The sequence below is a fragment of the Myxine glutinosa genome, chromosome 10, assembly GCF_964187855.1.
Source record: "Myxine glutinosa chromosome 10, kmMyxGlut1.1, whole genome shotgun sequence".
Lineage (NCBI taxonomy): Eukaryota > Metazoa > Chordata > Myxini > Myxiniformes > Myxinidae > Myxine > Myxine glutinosa.
Window position 1 is genome coordinate 19,565,959 of NC_136270.1, and position 20,652 is coordinate 19,586,610.

Sequence of the window (20,652 nt, forward strand, 5' to 3'; positions counted from 1 at the left end):
TATTTTAAGCCTGCGGCGACCGCCCACTGGCTGATTGAACACCATGCTTACCTCCGATCATTGTATTACACGTCTGAGCAAATAGCGCGGAAACAATCGTGTCCGGCGATTGGAGAAAGCACGAAAGCAGAAAAATGCAACAACATAAAATTTTAAACAAATGCATCGATGGATATGCCTCTGCCCACGATAGATGTCAACTCACTGGTACATTACATCTCAATTAAAGGTCCCTTGAGAAAGAGAGAGTGAGTGTGAGAGAGAGAGAGAGAGAGAGTGTGTATGGGTGTGAGAGGGAGAGAGTGAGTATGAGAGAGAGAAAGAGTGTGTATGAGTGTGAGAGGGAGAGAGAGTGTGAGAGAGAGAGAGAGTGAGAGGGAGAGAGAGAGAGAGTGTGTATGAGAGTGAGAGGGAGAGAGTGAGTATGAGAGAGAGAGTGAGTGTGAGAGTGAGAGTGTGAGAGAGAGTGTATGAGTGTGAGAGAGAGAGTGAGTGTGAGAGAGAGAGAGAGAGAGAGAGAGAGAGAGTGTGTGTGTGTATGAGTGTGAGAGGGAGAGAGAGAGAGAGCGTGTGTGTCAGAGAGAGAGAGAGAGAGCGTGAGTGAGAGAGAGAGTGAGAGAGAGTGTGTGTGTGTGTGTGTGTGTGTGTGTGTGTGTGTGTGTGTGTGTGTGTGAGAGAGAGAGAGAGAGAGAGAGAGAGAGTGTGTGAGAGAGAGTGTGAGAGAGAGAGTGTGTGTGTGTCAGAGAGAGAGAGAGAGAGCATGAGTGAGAGAGAGAGTGAGTGAGAGAGTGTGAGAGAGAGTGAGTGAGTGAGAGAAATACAAGTAGAACATGGTCTATCGGAACATGAACCCCAATAATCGAATTGGTTAATCTTTGCGTCGTCATACACCTTTGTACCAAGTTTGGTAGAAATCCCTTCAGCGGTTCACAAGTTATAGCACTATAGCAGTAACAAAATCTTCACGCACGGACAACCCGAAAACATAATGTCTCTGGCACCTTTGTCAGGGAGGCACAACAATGATATCATTGTGACTGTCACACCAACGGATAAAGAGGGAGAGAGAGTGGGATCTTGCCTCCCACGATAGTTAGCATCCTTTAATCAATGTTTTCTTATCCTGCGTGCGTGAAGTGAAAAGCGGGTTAAGCAATTGGTTCTCACTGTCTGTCTATGATCGACGAACTACTTAATTTCAATTTAATTTTGTATTTTGAACACAGTCGGACTCCAGCATTCATGGGAGATATAATCTTGGAAAATGCCACGGATGTTGAATCCGTGAATGTGGGGGCATTGTTTGAATGGGCGAGGAGGGGGTTTTTTTTTGGTTTTTTTTAACTACATGGTCTATGGAAGAGCTATGACCACAAAACAAATCAGGACACAACATAACAAAGGGAACAGCAGGAGACGGTGAAAATGCCAATACCAGGGCAGATAGAGAAAATAGACCGAGACGGACAAACAAGGGATGCAGGTAACGATGAGGGGTAAAGGAGAACGCAAAGGGTCCACAAGATGGATACATAAGCAAAATTTTTGGGAGGGGTGGGAGATAGTTTAACAGGTGTAGAAAATATCATGATTTTGCATGGAGGATGACTTGAGATGGTGGTGAAGAGCTGTCTTGAAGATCTGGAGGGAAGAATGAGATTAAAGAGAGTATGGAAGGTGTTTCCACAGGTGGGAAAAAGAGGAATAAATGAGTGGAGGTGAACAGCGGTTCTGGATTTAGGCAGTTCCACTAAGAGGGCAGAGGGTGCAATTCTTGACAAGGTGCTAACTTGATAAGGTACCCCCAGGTTTTAAAGGAGGGAGACAAGTTTGAAAGATCATTTTTGAGATTGGACAGATGTTTCTGGCTCTCCAGAGAGTAGACACACTTGTTGCAAGTTTTGTGGAATGATCTGAGGTTGTCTTCAGTTTGGATTTGCCTTCCAGGAGGAGAATGCAAGTACTTTTAACGCAACTGTTTCACCGCAGGATTCAGAGTACCAAGAGTGGAAAGATGGGTAAGATATTTGAACATGAGATGGGATGAATCTCTGCAAGAGAGCAGGATTATGTGGAACAATTCCCAGGTTGAATTAATATCAGCGGCGGTGGATATAGATCAGTCCTGATGTGTTAAAAATAAATAAAGCAGCAAATACGCGAAGCTCGAATATAGAAGCAGGTCGGAGAATGCGAATACATGGGGTCGGAGAATGTTGGGACCATGAATGTTGAGGTCCGACTGTACTGCACAACACAAATCGGAACATGAACCTGCAGGGTAACAGTACTTTGTGAATTTGACAAAATTGTATGGAATCCCATCCTGATCATGCGCTCGCAAAGAGGAGTAAGGTAAAAAACAAACAAAAAAAACATTTGCATATATAGTCGAGGCTCGGGAAAGTGTTCGGGTTAGTGAATGGATCAGGACATGACAGACAAAAACAGGACGCAAAACACGCATGCATACGGCGGACAAGATGGATACAGAGGACGCTTGGGGTGGACAAGATGGATACAGAAGGAAACCAAGGAGTGAAAACTGGAGAATTGGAAGGAGGAGGGATTTGGCTGGGGTTAACGAGGGTAGAAAAGATCATGGTTTAGGATTGGGGATGATCTGAGATGGTGAACAGCTGTCTTCAAGACAGAGGGCAGAATGGGATTGAAGATGTGGAAGTTGATTCCACAGGTGGGAGAAAAGAGGAAACAATGAGTGGAGGTGAGCAGTGATCCTGGACTTAGGCAGCTTCACCAGGTGTTGACTTCACCAGAAGGCGAGTCCTGTAAAAACCTGGCGGCTTGCCAGACGGTCCTTTCGGAGATTTTTTTTTACAGATTTCAAAACCTTCATTTTATTCCAATTGAATTATATACGTGAACACTGCAGAACACAAATTGCCATCTCGCCACTTCCAAAAACCTCCAGTTTAGCATTACTCGGACAAAATATCACGCCATTCTCAACCAATCAAATTTGCCGCTCACGCTCAGCATTGGGGAATATCAACATTCAGACAAAATCAGAGTTTGTAGGAAATATGGATCGTGCTTGGAAATGCAAAGCAAGAGTTTAAAAGCCCCCCATGTCCCTTTTCCTCACTAGTTGATTTAATCCATCAATTCCCAAGCAGAATCAATATCAGATGTAGAAGATATTGAAGACCCGTCTTCGGGAGAGACGGAGGGAGAAAGAGAATAAATTGCAGTCCCTGCTAATTAGGCCTGAGTTAACTGCCACACTCTGTGATGAGACAGCGTTACATCTTCAGAACGATTTAGAAGGTTCACAAGAATACGGTTGGAGGAGCTGAGTGGGGCAGAAGATCAACAAGAGTGGTTCGGGGGAAAGTTGCTCATCATGAGGTCCAGCGGTGAGTACCACTTGCACACATATGGGATGGGAAGTTCACAGATCGCATCGGATCCATGAACTTGCAGAAGGACTTAGCGATTGTTCCAGGACTATATCTCTCAACCAACTTGCGTGGTGCAAATTGAAATCACCACGGATGAGGAGGAGAGAGTTGGGATGCGCGGTTACTTGTTGCTCCATGTTTGAAGGAGCATGTGTAAATGGAGATAACACTTTGACAACATTGCAGATATTTGAATAAAGAGGGGACATCAGTGTTTTGACTAAAATTTCACAGGTGCCATTTCATTTTCATCAGGACTGACACAGGCCTACACTGGGACTAGCTAAAGTCTCTCCCCTGTCTGACATCATCAAAAAAAAAAAAGCACAAAACAAATTTCCGCATTTCATTCTGATAAAAACTGGATCAGGCCTGCTGATTTGTCAGTTCTCTTCGAAAGTCCTTGTAATTCACGTAACTAAAGTACTCTGAAGTCTCTTAATGTCCTTGTCCTGTGTGCAACGAAGTTCCACCATGAGCCTTGGTTCACTGTCGGAAAAAGCATCAGGTTATATATGTTGCTGTAGCAATATGTCTGTCCATATGTGGAATATGTCTAGAAATGCGACAAATTACATGTCCCAAAAGGCAGAAGTTTAACTCCGTACCATCCTGCTCCACAATTTGTCATACATTGCCCCCTTATTCTTCTTCTTCTTTCGTGTGCAGCACATGGCTGTGAGTAGCATCATTGGCTGAGTCGGGCGTGGCTGTGCCGCTGATGCAGTGCCCCCTGGAGGATAGGACAGGAACTTGAATTTGGCCTTTGTGCCGGTAATAGCTCGCCTACTCTTTGCAAAGGACACCATGGGATGTTTAACATCATCTAGTTAATGCCGACAGACGGGGCTCCCAGTTTAACAGCCATTTACATTGCTCCCACACCCAACTTCCTCTTCGTCTTCTCCCTCAAGCAAAGCCTCTAATATGCTCTCACCTCTTTACCAACCTTCCCCTAACCCTCCTTTACCATTATTCCACCCTTCACTTACCTGTTGTACAGATTATTAAAACTAGTGGGGTCACCCGTGGGAATCCCACGGGCATGGAGGCGTATCGTTGCGATCGGTGCAGCCGTTTTTGCGGTACACGGGACAATAGCGTTAGGCGAGAGTCCAAACCTGAAAATGCTGGAGACCAAAGCTGAAATTGGAAAAACAATATAGCCTATTTTACTCCAGGGGGGCCCAGGATTACCCAACCAAAATTTCGTTGCGATCGGTTCAGCCGTTTTTACGGTACCTGGGAACGGATGGACGGACAGACAGACAAACGGACGGACATTTTGTGAATTATAGTAAGATGGCCACTAATAACTCCCCCCTTTCTCACTCTCTCTGAACTTTGCCAAGATTATACGTTTGCAAACTTCCGAAAAACGTGGCATGCTCAGTGCTCACTCACCGTATCCGACATTCTCAGGCATTCTTTGTGGAACACATGGTTACAGAAGAATACGATAACGTCAACACCTCTGTTCACATCTGATGGAGAGCACACGGCCATGATTGATGTTTATACTTTGTGCAAACGAAACAACAACACAACACTTACAGCCTCATGGAAGACATCTTTTGATAAACAGGCTTTTGATATAATCGATACAAACTTGTTCCCAAACTACAATTTGAAAAGAAGATGCAGAGATACTGCAAAACCACGTGACCCATCAAGGGCATTAAAAATACAAATGGAAACCTTGAATTATAAATCTCTAGCCTTTCGTTGCAACAACAAACAAAGCCCAGCACTGATGATCTACAGCAGCCAATGAAAGGTTTGAAAACAGAAGTGAAGACAACAGTGAGGACACACAAATAAAAGAGGAACTGAAGAGGTGAAGTGAGGACAACCGTGAGGACACACAAAGGAAAGAGGAACTGAAGAGGTGAAGTGAGGACAACAGTGAGGACACACAAAGGAAAGAGGAACTGAAGAGGTGAAGTGAGGACAACAGTGAGGACACGCAAAGGAAAGAGGAACTGAAGAGGTGAAGTGAGGACAACCGTGAGGACACACAAAGGAAAGAGGAACTGAAGAGGTGAAGTGAGGACAACAGTGAGGACACACAAAGGAAAGAGGAACTGAAGAGGTGAAGTGAGGACACACAAAGGAAAGAGGAACTGAAGAGGTGAAGTGAAGACAACAGTGAGGACACACAAAGGAAAGAGGAACTGAAGAGGTGAAGTGAGGACAACAGTGAGGACACACAAAGGAAAGAGGAACTGAAGAGGTGAAGTGAGGACACACAAAGGAAAGAGGAACTGAAGAGGTGAAGTGAGGACAACAGTGAGGACACACAAAGGAAAGAGGAACTGAAGAGGTGAAGTGAGGACACACAAAGGAAAGAGGAACTGAAGAGGTGAAGTGAAGACAACAGTGAGGACACACAAAGGAAAGAGGAACTGAAGAGGTGAAGTGAGGACAACAGTGAGGACACACAAAGGAAAGAGGAACTGAAGAGGTGAAGTGAAGACAACAGTGAAGACACACAAAGGAAAGAGGAACTGAAGAGGTTAAGTAAGGACAACAGTGAGGACACACAAAGGAAAGAGGAACTGAAGAGGTGAAGTGAAGACAACAGTGAGGACACACAAAGGAAAGAGGAACTGAAGAGGTGAAGTGAAGACAACAGTGAAGACACACAAAGGAAAGAGGACTGAATAGGTGAAGTGAAGCTGAAGAGAAACCACTAGAATCGTGTCAAGAGAAATAATAAAGAAAAGACAGGAAAGCAGAGAACAGAAAACTTTCATCATCATTAATGTGCATGGCAACCATTGTGATATTAACATGCATGGTAACCATTGTGATATTAACATGAATGGTAACCATTGTAATATTAACGTGCATGCTAACCGTTGTAATATTAACATGAATGGTAACCATTGTAATATTAACGTGCATGCTAACCGTTGTAATATTAACATGAATGGTAACCATTGTAATATTAACATGAATGGTAACCATTGTAATATTAACGTGCATGCTAACCGTTGTAATATTAATGTGCATGGTAACCATTGTGATATTAACATGCATGGTAACCATTGCATTGTAATATTAATGTGCATGGTAACCAGTGATATTAACATGCATGGTAACCATTGTAATATTAACGTGCATGCTAACCGTTGTAATATTAACATGAATGGTAACCATTGTAATATTAACATGAATGGTAACCATTGTAATATTAACGTGCATGCTAACCGTTGTAATATTAACATGAATGGTAACCATTGTAATATTAACGTGCATGCTAACCGTTGTAATATTAACATGAATGGTAACCATTGTAATATTAACATGAATGGTAACCATTGTAATATTAACGTGCATGCTAACCGTTGTAATATTAACATGAATGGTAACCATTGCATTGTAATATTAATGTGCATGGTAACCATTGTGATATTAACATATATGGTAACCATTGCATTGTAATATTAATGTGCATGGTAACCATTGTGATATTAACATGCATGGTAACCATTGCATTGTAATATTAATGTGCATGGTAACCATTGTGATATTAACATGCATGGTAACCATTGTAATATTAACGTGCATGCTAACCGTTGTAATATTAACATGAATGGTAACCATTGTAATATTAACATGAATGGTAACCATTGTAATATTAACGTGCATGCTAACCGTTGTAATATTAACATGAATGGTAACCATTGCATTGTAATATTAATGTGCATGGTAACCATTGTGATATTAACATGCATGGTAACCATTGCATTGTAATATTAACATGAATGGTAACCATTGCATTGTAATATTAATGTGCATGGTAACCATTGTGATATTAACATGCATGGTAACCATTGTAATATTAACGTGCATGCTAACCGTTGTAATATTAACATGAATGGTAACCATTGTAATATTAACATGAATGGTAACCATTGTAATATTAACGTGCATGCTAACCGTTGTAATATTAACATGAATGGTAACCATTGCATTGTAATATTAATGTGCATGGTAACCATTGTGATATTAACATGCATGGTAACCATTGCATTGTAATATTAATGTGCATGGTAACCATTGTGATATTAACATGCATGGTAACCATTGTGATATTAACATGCATGGTAACCATTGTAATATTAACATGAATGGTAACCATTGTAATATTAACGTGCATGCTAACCGTTGTAATATTAACATGCATGGCAACCATTGTAATATTAACATGAATGGTAACCATTGTAATATTAATGTGCATGCTAACCATTGTAATATTAACATGCATGGTAACCATTGTGATATTAACATGCATGGTAACCATTGCATTGTAATATTAATGTGCATGGTAACCGTGATATTAACATGCATGGTAACCATTGTGATATTAACATGCATGGTAACCATTGTAATATTAACATGAATGGTAACCATTGTAATATTAACGTGCATGCTAACCGTTGTAATATTAACATGAATGGCAACCATTGTAATATTAACATGCATTGTGAACATTGTAATATTAACATGAATGGCAACCATTGTAATATTAACATGCATTGTGAACATTGTAATATTAACATGCATGGCAACCAGTGTGATATTAACGTGCATTGTGAACATTGTAATATTAACATGAATGGTAACCATTGTAATATTAACATGCATTGTGAACATTGTAATATTAACATGAATGGCAACCATTGTAATATTAACATGCATTGTGAACATTGTAATATTAACATGAATGGCAACCATTGTAATATTAACATGCATTGTGAACATTGTAATATTAACATGCATGGCAACCAGTGTGATATTAACGTGCATAATAACCATATTACCTTCAGGAAGGATTGGTAATTCACAAGTTTCACAAAGTTGATCGTCTGTAACAACATGATGGATACAGGATAATTGCATTTTCACACAAAATCCTGTGATAAACCCCCCACTCTCTACTCTCCCTAAATAACATGTGTTGTTAACATGGAGATTACAACAAGCACAATATTGAAAGAGGATTGGTTTAAGCAGACCAGGATTATCTATCTATAATTCCAGTAATCTCTGTCTGTACGTTTGTACGTTTGTACGTTTGTACGTTTGTCTGTGACCGCTGTTTCTCGACAACCACGGGTCCGATATACTTTTAACTTGCCAGGTATATTGCTGGGGACCCGAGGATGTGCCTTTTCAAGGTTTCATATTAATCGGACAATTACTTACCGAGCTATGTCCAAAAAACGATTCAACCAATCAGAGAGCAGCGAACGATCGCGTGTGCCGAACGTGGCGGGCACACTCTGCCTCGGATGGCACATTTGAGAGCGTATTCATTTATTTCACGTTTGCAAACTATGTTGGCGTTAAACTATGTTTTACAACTAATAAAAACGAATTTGCGATTCATTCGCTTTCCTGCGCGTTTGTTCACGCGATGGCGATTTCTTTACCAAACTCCGGAAGCCGTTCGCTTTGGACCAAACCATTGCATGTAAATAGAGGGGGGGGATTGTCACCACTCGCAAGCCGTTCGCTTTGGACCAAACCATTTCATGTAAATAGAGGGGGGGGATATAATTTTAGATATAGATATAGTACGGGCATGCCCTAGTTACTTTAAAGGCAGATTTCGCCGCGGAAGAAGAGGATGCTTTCGAAACAAGTCACCTGTAAATGATCCTGTATACACTACAAGCTTTCCTACAAAACGTTGCAGGTGCACGAGGGAAGAAGTGGGGGGATGGAGGTTGCTGCACATTTGATTAGGTAAAGGAGTTGCCGAGGTAGTGTAAGTATGGATCACCAAACAAATATATTATAACCTCATACGATGTCAGGTCATTCAAAATAAAAAGACGATAAAAGCGTAAAACAAATAAAACTATAACGGCACTCAGTAGAGAGCATACCTCCACCTGGTTGGCCATATCACTCAATGGTGAAGAATCACTTAAACATTATACTAGCCGGATCCGGATCTTCACGAGAATTCAATCGATTCTTCCTTGTGACACAAAACAACCTGTCCAACAAGTTTCGTCCAGATCCGTCCATAACTTTTTGAGATATCCTGCTATGTATCGTTTTTGGCCCAATCTCCAAATGGTGAAGAATTACTTTAAAATTCTCTGATCCGGATCCGGATCTTCACCAAAATCTAATCATTTCGTCCTTGTCACATATGCTACATCTCTGCCAAATTTCGTCCGAATCCGTTCACAACTTTTTGAGATATTTTGTTCACAAACGGACAAACAAACAGACGGACAAACAAACGGACGGACAAACAAACAGACAGACAGACAGGGGTGAAAACATAACCTCCATCCACCTTTGGTGGCGGAAGTAATAAACTAAATGGATTGTAAATCAAAGATAAAAAGAACTCCCTTTTGAAACTATGCCGTATTACGCATAAGACATGAACGTGGTTTTTGGGGTATTTTCCTTTCGTACGCAGCACACCACTGTGCGTAGCATCATTTACAGGAGGTGCAGCTGCGCTGCTGCTGCCCCCTGCAGGTTAAAGCAGGAATTTCTATAGAATCTGTTCAGGGTGCCGGTAATGCCTCACACCTACCCTCGAGGAAGGACACCGTGGGATCCTTGACATCCATCGACTAATGCCGTCAGACGGGTCGCCCCGTTTAACGTCCGTCCGAGGGACGGCGTACGCATCGATGCCTCGCCCTGCTTGAGAAACACCAGGACGGCAGTTTACAGCTTGGTCGGGATTCAAACCAAGGCCGTAGACAGCTCAGAGGTGAGTCCGCATACCTCTAAGCCATGACGCCGGCCATTTTTAAGAAGATACCGTTACACAAAAATAACGTTGCAGTGCAATGAACGTAGATAGTCTGAGAATTCACCTGCAGTGAAATATAGTGATTATTTTTGAGAGAGAGCATCATGTATAAATCGTTTCATGTTATTCCTTCTAGCCAAACAAGGCCTCAGAGGAAAAGGTACTCAATCAAAAGTTTTCACAAGCACAAGAAATGAATGCTGGTAATTATACTCTCAGGTATTGGGGTTGTTGCTCTCAGGTATATAAACAACAACCTGGAAGGTTAGTTAAACCACTTTGTTCATCCACTGCGACAAAGTCCGTGTCCTCTATTGAAGGTGAGCATCAGCCAAAGTCACAATCAAAACCTGCGGCCTGTTTTGCAAAAGAAGGATTTTAGAATTTGTCCCAGAGATTCCGACAAAAAATTCCCAAACGACCGATGGAGCAAAATAAAATCTTGCCAAGATTATTGCATTCTCCATGTAAGAAGGATCGAAGCAGAAACCAAAAAAATGTTGATTGTTGCAAAATATTCCTCACATTAATTCAGATTGCATTATCTTCATAATTATTCATTCAAATTACTTGCTGAATGGAGAAGGTGGATCAGACTCGGCAACGGTTGCTAGAATGAGATGTGCATGGAAGAAGTTTCGGGAACTGAGTGGCGTGCTGATGATGAGGGGAGTGTCGTTGAAGCTTAAGGGAAAGGTGTATGCTGCATGTGTGAGAAGTGTTATGATTTATGGGAGCGAGACATGGGTAATGAACGTACAGCAGCAACGAAGGCTGGAAAGGGTGGAAATGCGAATGGTTCGATGGATGTGCGGAGTATCGTTGAGAGAGAGGAAGACAAATGATGAATTGCGAAAAATGATGGGAATAGAGCCTGTGATTGATGCTGTGAAGAGAAACAGGTTGAGATGGTTTGGTCATGTGTTGAGGAAGGATGAAAGTGACTGGTTGAGAAGAGTGATGCAAATGAATGTAGAAGGAAGTAGAGGACGGGGAAGACCGAGAAAGACTTGGCTAAAGATGGTGGAAGAAGAAATGCGGGCAAGGGGGTTAACAAGGAGAGATGCAGAAAATAGGGCAAAATGGAGAAGATTGTCATGGGGACCGCAAGGCTAACCCCACTCTAGCAGGGAAAATGGCCTTAAAATGCCTGTAGTTGTTGTTGAATTATTCATTCAAATTCATTATTCGCTCATCATTATTCAATCAAATTGTTCATTTTTTCAAACATTTTTCAATTCATGCATTATCCTTTCAGCAAACATCCAATTCCATCTGCCAGCCAGTCATTTTCCATTGAAAGGAATGAACTTGGCAAACACCACGTTTAAGAAAGAGTGTCTGGAACAACACAACAAACTCGAAATGTCGTCAACGTGTTGCGACATGGGAGTCAAAGGTTGATGCTGCTGGATTGAATTGTCATGTGGTGTTAAAAAGGCTTGGAAGATGATACGGTGCAACACAGCAATTGAGGACAACAAAAGCAACTGTGGGATTTTCATTACGTGTCGTATTTCAGCAGAATGGACAGGGTTAGATCCAGGAGTCATGGCTTGATGGTAAAGAGGATGAGAGTTAGGACAGCAGTTTTAAGTTTAGGGTCTTTCAGTCAGAGAGTGATTAATGCATGGAATGATCTCCCTGAAAGATAGTGGCAGAACAGGAGTTATAATGAGATTTAGATAGGTACCTGGATGCACTGGAGATAGAGGTATGGGAATATTGGCAGGACTTGTAGGTATCTGGTGTGTGGATGGATGATGAATACTGGGGTAAGTGCCGAATGGCCTCCTCATGCACCAAAGTTATTTGTGTGTATCCGTGTGTGTGTTTGTATCTGTTTGTGTTTGTGTGTGCGTGTGTTTGTGTATTCGTGTGTGTGCGTGTGTGTTTGTATCTGTTTGTGTTTGTGTGTGTGCACATGTTTGTGTATCAGTGTGTGTGTGTATCCGTGTGTGTGTATCCGTGTGTGTGTGTTTGTATCTGTTTGTGTTTGTGTGTGCGTGTGTTTGTGTATTCGTGTGTTTGTATATCCGTGTGTGTGTGTGTGTGTGTGTGTGTGTGTGTGTGTGTGTGTGTGTGTGTGTGTGTGTGTGTGTTTGTGTGTGTGTGTGTGCGTGTGTTTGTATCTGTTTGTGTTTGTGTGTGCCCATGTTTGTGTATCAGTGTGTGTGTGCATGTGTGTGTGTGTATCTGTGTGTGTGTGTATCCGTGTGTGTGTGTGTATCCGTGTGTATCCATGTGTGTGTGTGTGTGTGTGTGTGTGTGTGTGTGTGTGTGTGTGTGTGTGTGTGTGTGTGTATCCGTGTGTGTACGTGTGTGTGTTTGTATCCGTTTGTGTACATGTGTGTGTTTGTATCCGTTTGTGTTTATGTGTGTGCACATGTTTGTGTATCAGTGTGTGTGCGTGTGTGTATCCGTGAGTGTGTGTGTGTGTGTGTGTGTGTGTTTGAGGAGAAATGTCCAGAATGCACAGCACTCGTTGATCAATAATTAAATATTTGGTCGAGTCATTTAAAGAGATAATGGATAGAAAAAGGAAATTTCATCTCAATTACGTTTCTTGATTTCGTTAATTAACAATTTTTGTTTCTCACATTAATTCAGTCTTTGCGTAAATCTGATCAGATATATTGTCTTACTTCGATGTTACTGACAAGCCAACATTACACTATAACATGCATGTTGTAGAGTCTTTATAACAGCATTAATGGAATGACTGAAGCCATTGTAAAATAAGCAATATACCGACCACACTCATAGGTAATCTCATCCACCTTCACCCCACCCTAACCCACCCTGAGTGCTATAGAATCAAACAAACATCAGACACTACCATCTCCATTACACATAAACAACATAATGGAAATAAAAATCCTTTATACTTAAATACTTCTCACCATCCACACGTACGCCTCTGCGTTGAGCACGCTGCAGCTTTTTCATGAGCCCGACACAGTCCGCCACCAGAATCTTCTCACATCCTTCACGCAACGAGATCTTGGGGTGAGGGGCGGGTGTGAGGGGAAGTGAGCATTTGAAGAAAGGTTAACTTTGCGTGGGATGACCTTGTGCATCATTCAAACCACAAAATCATCTCGAGTTACAGTGCTTTAGAAAATTCACAAACTCTTTTGGGTCAACGGATTCAGAAAAAACAAAGGTTAAATGCACAAATTAAGTCAACGGACGGGGAGAAACAACCGAGGGCTGTTCGAAGAGTTTTACGAATGAGATACTTACAACAGGCCAAGACACGCTGGCTTAATTTTTTAAAAAGCATAAATAGGATTAGAAAAAATATACACCTCATGATCCTATATATTCGGTATCATTGTGAGTATCTTGTTTGTGGAACTTTTGAACACTCCACATATTGGCAATGATGCCCACAACATTAATGTACAGAAATTTTTTCCCATCATGAATAATCCGAAATGCTGAAAAAGCAACTCCTATCAGGTTCGAGCAGGTCTTTAAAGAATGGGAATTTATTTTCCAAGCAGTAATGGTTTGGTAGAGGGGAAGAGCTTGATGATTATTTCCGCCACCAATGGTGAATGGAGGTTATGTTTTCACCCCTGTCTGTTTGTGAGCAGGATTTATCAAAGAGTTATGGACGGATTGAGATGAAACTTGTGGATGGGTTGGGCGCATGACAATGACAAATTGATTCGAATGTGGTGAAGATCCGGAACTGGATCTGGATGATATACAGTCACGCGAAAAAGTAAGTACACCCCATGTAAAGTTTTGACTTTTTAAACATATTTCAACATACAGCTATTTGATCTTCATTTCAACAATATTGCTAGATAAAGGTGATATAATATAACAAATATCATGAAACATTTACATTTTGTAGTCCATTGTATAATTTAAATAAACATAAATGAAAATTTCGCATGTGGAAAAAGTAAGATGATGGGACAAAAGAAAGAAACAAGCTGTACAACAAAGCATAAAAAAACACAAACTAACCCTTACCAATTTTAGGTAGTAGGTTGTAGACAGCAACCGCTCAGGGTTGTACAACCGTTTGGAGTTAGGAGCGTTGAAGTGGTGCCCTGAACCATCTCATACTCTCCGTGTCAGGATTGCTGGTCTTACTTTCCGTCTCACTCAAGCTACAGCTACCGGGCTAGCTTCAATTTCTTTTTCTCACAAACAAACATCATACACTTATCTTACTTATTTTCACTCCTCACATTATGTTTCTGTCTATGGGGGGACCGGGAATGGAGGGAGGGGTTTAGGGGAGAGGTCAGGCAGTATCGGTCTCCCTCCCAAGACCCTTGCCTGTTGAATCAACGTGACTCTTTTTCAATTCATTTCACCAACATTCGTGGTCTTTCTTCGAATCTTTCCTCTGTTGAAAATCATCTAGCAAGCTCTTCTCCTAATATCTTGCTTCTCCCAGAGACCCAATTGTCACATGTTGTTGTTAACTATTCCTTTAACATTTCAAACTACAACCTTCACTCACGATTCCGCTTCAAAAGAGGAGTCTGTATCTAGTCCAACATCAATACGCCTGCTGTATGCCTTGTGGCCCTCGAATCTCCAAACTTTGATTTTGATGTCATCTGGCTCAAGATATGTCTCCCGACCATCGCTATTTTCCTCTGTTTCACTTACTGCTCTCCCAACTCTACAAACTTCACAGCTTTCTTTGACTATCTTAATTCCTGCCATGAGGCCATGACATCTGAACACCATAAAGCAGAATTCCTGTATTTAGGAGACTTCAATGTACACCACAGGGAGTGGTTGAAATCTTCCCACAAGGATGTTGGGGGAGTTGAAGATCTTACATTTTCAATTCTCAATGATTTCGAACAAATTATGATCACCCACCCTTCCCATACCCCAGATCGTTATGACCACTCTACCAATACTTTGGATTTGTTCTTCACCTCCAATCCGTTGCGTTACAACTACACAATTTCACCTCAAACTGGTTCTCCTGACCACAATCTTGTGAACATCAATGAACACCACTCCTCCTCCGACTGCTCCGACTAAACACCAGTATTGGTATTTCAATACCGCTAACTTGACTGGTTTACGAAACTTCTTTTCTGATTTTCCCTGGAAAGACGACTGCCTCTCCTCGGGCGATGCCTCCATCTGTGCTGAACGAATAGCTGAAGTTATTTTTTACAGGAATGGAGGCTTATATCCTCTCCTCTTTCACGTCTATCTCTCCTACCAACTCTCAGTTCAATCATTCCTGCTCTGCGGCCATTCGTGCAAGGGATGTGGCATATCCGACATGGAAAAACTCTTCTTCCTCCGACTCACATTCAGCTTTCATATCTGCTAGAAATCATTGCAAACATGTTATTCGTGAGGCGAAGCATTCATTTATACAAAAGAAATTTGACAATCTCTCATCTTACTTCTTCCACTAATTGATCTTTCTGGCTAAAAGTATCTCCAACAACTTCTGTCGATCTCCCTTTCCTTCGCTTTCCCGTTTCGATGATACTATTGCTGTCTCTCCGACTGATAAAACAACACTTTTTGGTTTTCTTTTCTCTAATTCCACACTGGATGACACTAACATTCCATCTCCCTCTGATTCACCCCTTACTAATCCTATGCCCCTCCCTGTAATCTATTTTCATGCAGTCAAAAAAGTACTCCTCTCTTTGGACACAAGCAAGGCATATGGACAAGATGGCATTCCTCCTCGAGTTTGAAGGAGTTTTCTTCAGAACTTGCTCCAGTACTTGCTCGTTTGTTTTGCTTTTGTTTAAAAAGCCAAACTTTTCCTCTTTCCTGGAAACATGCCTTACTACAGCCTATTTTAAAGAATGGTGATCGTTCAAACCCTTCCAACTACCTCTGGCTCTGACTATTGCTCTGACTTCTACTATTTCCAAAGTCTTTGAATGTCTTTTCAATTCCCATTTCCTCAAGCATCTTGAATGTCACAGTCTTCTATCTGACCATCAATATGGCTTTCGCAAGGCAAGATCTACCGGTGATATCCTTTCTTACATTACGATTGTCTGGGCCTCTTCTCTGAGAGACTTTGGGGAATCCTTTGTTGTAGGCCTCAATATTTCAAAAGCCTTTGACAGAGTTTGACATTGGGGTCTGATATCCAAGCTTCCCTCTGGGGCTTTCCTCCAACGCTCTGCTCTCTCATATCGAGCTTTCTCTCTTATCAACAGTGGTGTCCTTCAGGGTTCCGTCCTGTCTCCAACACTCTTCCTTCTTTTCATCAATGACTTTCTTTCTTCTACAAATAACCAAATGCACTCTTATGCTGATGACTCCACATTACATTCCTCCATGTTTTTTGCATCTGCCCCATCTTCCCTCACTCGATCTACATCTCGTTTGATCAGAGCCACCTTTTTAAAATTCAGATTTGGACAAGATTTCCGAGTTGGGCAAATGTAATCAGGTTAAACTTAATGCTTCTAAAACTCAATTTATTCCCATCTTTCTCTCTAAAGCTCCTCTTAACTCTCCAATCTCCTTTGAAAGCTCCACAATTACACCATGTGCTACAATAAACCTACTAGGAATTACCCTAACATCAAATTTATCCTGGAATCCACACATTGCACAAATACCTAAGTCTAAAAAAAACAGTTGTAATAAGTTGCCTTGTATGTGCGTGAAATGTAAGTATAGTATTACTAAATTACTGTGTAATTTTTCATTAATCTTATATTAATCAACAAGGAGTTGACTATGTTAGTCGCTGCTTCCACATATAAATTAATGCATTATCAAGAAAATATATGGGAGCAAAATCATAATTCTAGACTCAATAGCTTCTAAATAATCACTTACTGAAGCATGGATAATGCAGAGTTTAAGCAATACCGCAAAATGCATAGTATCTGTCGGTCGATGGTCATCGCAAATTTTTTTTAGCACATATGATGGAGAAATGTCTTAGCTATCTATATTTGAGTGAAAATTTGGGGTAATTCTGTGTTTTGGTTGTTGTTGTTGTATAGCACCGGAGAGTTCTTTCGAACAAGCCCGTGGCAATGAGCCAGCCGATAAATCTCGCAGGAGTGACCCAGAGATCCCCCACATCCAGGATGGTGTACCCCCACCTTCACTGAGTCAGGGGCACGACAGAGTGAGAGAGACAGAGGGAAAGAGGGAGGGAGTGGGAGAGGGAGAGGGAGAGGAAGAGGGAGAGTGAGAGGGAGAGAGAGGGAGAGAGAGGGAGAAAAGGGACAGAGACAGGATGGAAAGGGCCAGGCCATGGGGATCGGTTGGCACTCTAACCGTGACCACGCTGCCCTGATGGATCCTGGCAGCAGGGAATAATGGGGAGGATTTGGCCTCCGACTTGCATTGGGGGTTACAACCACCACGAAGAGGCATCCCCGATAGTTGTTCTGTCTTTTGGCTGACAAATTACGTAGCTATAGGTAAAGTCATTTTCAGGCCAGTTTCACAACGTAGGACCCAAGTTCCAGATCCCGAGTGTAAGCGCCTAGTCCTTAATTTAAGGTGTCTACGGTTCTGATGTATCATACCAAATTTGGTCCATATCGGTCATGTAGTTTGTGAGGAAAATATGTTTTTAGTGAATATGAGGGATTTTGGGGAGGGAGCCTGTGGACCCCTTCCAGGGGAGATACAGCCATGATGAACACAACCTAAGGTGAGGGCATGGTCCCGATGTCTCGTGGCGAGTTTGGCCTGGATCTGTCTGGCGGTTTCCGAGAAGATTTTTGAAATAAAATTTCAATATTTAGGGCAAGACCCCCCCTTTCAGCCCCAACATATAGAGCACCACTCCATGACACCTTGCTGTCCCGATTAAATCATACCAAATTTGGTTCATAATCGGCCGGTTTCCTTACGTATCCGTAAGTGTGCAGAACTTGGAAGAGGACAGTTCAAACATTTGTTATTGTTAAACAAAACGATTAGTTTCCTTATATATAATGCAAATTATATGGTCTTGTATTAAAAATAGCAGATTTAACAAACAATTAAAATCGGGTACATTTTTGTGACTAACCCTGTGTTTATGTTACACCAAAGTCGGTTTTGAATTGAAGAGGCCAATTCACCAAAGGTTTTTAAAATCTCCCACTTCCTCACTGTACTAGTGTATCGGCCATGTCTAAAGCACACCTGCAGGTTGTAGTCCTGCAGGATCTTGACGAGGGAGTCACGAAGCTGTGGTATCTTCATGCCTTCTGGGATACGCCTGATCAGTATTTTGGGATCTATGTGTGTGCCAATGTTATTGAGCAGTCCCGTAACAAACACTGCAGCCACGGAGATGAGAAGGGAATACATTTAAAAAAACATTTCATTGTTGCTTGTAAATAACACGACAACTTTCTGTTCAGGAACATGAAAATAGATTGCATCATTAAAAAACACCACAACAGGCTGAATAAAGGTTGATCATTAAGGTCGAAGCTTTTTACCTCCACAACTGAAGGGGGATGGAGGTTATGTTTTCATCCCTCTCTGTTTGTTTGTCTGTCTGATTGTGAACAAGAAATCTCAAAACTGAACGGATTCGGAGAAAATTTGGTGGACAGGTTATGTGTGTGATAAGGACTAAATGGTTAGATTTGGTGACGATCTGGATCCTATAATTTAAAAAGTGATTCTTCACTATTGAGTGATTCGGCTAAAAACGATATATAGTACGGTATCTCGAAAAATTGACTGATTCAGACGAAACTTGGTGGACAGGTTGGGTGTGTCATAAGGACGAATTGATTCGATTTTGGTGAAGTTTCAAATAAAATATCTATTTAATTTCTACAAGTGATTCTTCACCATTGAGAAATGGAGCCAAAACCATATATAGCATGGTATTTCAAAAAGTTGTGGACGAGTTATGACAAAACTAGATGGATGAGGAGGTTGGATGACAAGAACAATCCAATCCGATTCGATTTTGGTTCAGGTCCGAATCCAGATCCAGCCCATCAGTGGGATACAAAATATAAACTGTTCAGCCTGGCAGAGGTGTGCGCAATACCGAGTGCTGTTCTTGTTATTTTATGGAATAATCTGCTTAATGGATGCAAATATAAAAGTGTTCGTATTTCTGCTGAAACCTTGGCCTGAGTTTATATTGATGAAATATATCTTGGAAGTTTTGGAAGTCCTTCGTGCTGGAGACACGTTTGTTGAGACTTAGACACCCAACTTGTGAAAGAGGATCTATTAAGTTAATGAGACAAGTGTTTTGATGAGTAAAGTTTATGCCTTAATGTAATGAAAAAGTTGAGTTGTCCAAAGGGAGGGGCTGAGCGAGGTGTTTTACACAGTGAGTGCTAGAATCCCATACGAGGCTTCGTTATGGCGTAGTTTATAAGATCGTCCCAGAGCTCTGGATCATCTTGCTCTTTTGCAAAGTCAATGGCCTTGTCCACGTTGTTCAGCTCTCGTGTAATCATCTTAAGTGCTTCCCGGCTGTCACCCATCCGGCCTGTACAGGGAACACCAAAAGGTACACACACGGGCAGTGAGGCTCCACATGTGCTTGTGCAAAAATGTCACAGCTAATAAATTGGTCGAGATCAAAACTTTCCATTATTATTCATTCCCTGTTCCCCATGTCCAAATAATTAAAAACTAGAATCCGGGCACTCGGTAGAGCGCATACCTTCGCCGCAGCTACTGTTCTGTACTTGGCATGGGAGTGTATGCGATGTGAAACTTTATGTGAAATGCGATCGATTTTTAAAAATCAGAATTTGAGCAAATCTGTTTCATTCGTCTGTTAATATGCCTCCCCGATTGACAAATCTGCAATTTGAATTTCATTTGAGGTTGAAATGATTGCGGGAGATCGCGTTATAGTGATGACGTCTTGGATGGACATCCTCTTCTTCAGTCGCTCATACCTTTGAGTGAAATACGATCGAGTTAAAAATAGTCAGAATTTGAGCAAATCTGTTTCATTCGTTTGTTAATATGCCTCATCTCTTGACAAATCTGCAATTATAATTTTTTTTGAGGTTGAAATGATCGCGGGAGATCGCGTTATAGTGATGACGTCCTGGATGGACATCTTCTTCTTCAGTCGCTCATAACTTTGAGTGAAATACGATCGAGTTAAAAATAGTCAGAATTTGAGCAAATCTGTTTCCCAAAATCTAATCAAATGTGTCCCGTATAATAACCAATCATCCCACCAAATTTCATGCAATTCGGTTGAATACTTTTTGAGTTATGCGATTAACATACACACACACAGACATACAAATAAATACACAGCGATCAAAACATAACCTTCCGCTTTTGCGAAGGTAAAAACATGCCCAGCACAAGGTGGCTCTTACAATGGAAGCTTACGCTACAATACATCACAAGGCACTGGGGAGAGATTTACATAATGTACACACCATGTTCTAAAAATAATGCAACTGTAGTACAAAAACACAATTAAACTAGAACGGGCACTCGGTAGAG

At 41.4% G+C, this 20,652-nt stretch overlaps 1 protein-coding gene across 3 annotated transcripts in view; it reads right to left on the reverse strand.

The window, feature by feature from the left end:
* The window catches only part of VPS41 (VPS41 subunit of HOPS complex), an 88,638-nt gene that overhangs the window by 6,421 nt on the left and 61,565 nt on the right, over positions 1–20,652 (reverse strand). For 2 of the 3 annotated variants that reach the window (XM_068127328.2, XM_068127330.2), the window contains exons 24-28: positions 19,526–19,666; positions 18,346–18,482; positions 13,122–13,221; positions 8,252–8,296; positions 4,827–4,906 (exon numbers count right to left, since the gene is read on the reverse strand). In XM_068127328.2, the coding sequence (XP_067983429.2) occupies positions 4,827–4,906; positions 8,252–8,296; positions 13,122–13,221; positions 18,346–18,482; positions 19,526–19,666 (503 nt within the window). Of the gene's footprint in view, positions 1–4,826; positions 4,907–8,251; positions 8,297–13,121; positions 13,222–18,345; positions 18,483–19,501; positions 19,667–20,652 lie in introns of all 3 variants that reach the window. The other variant, XR_013624679.1, reaches the window with a different exon arrangement.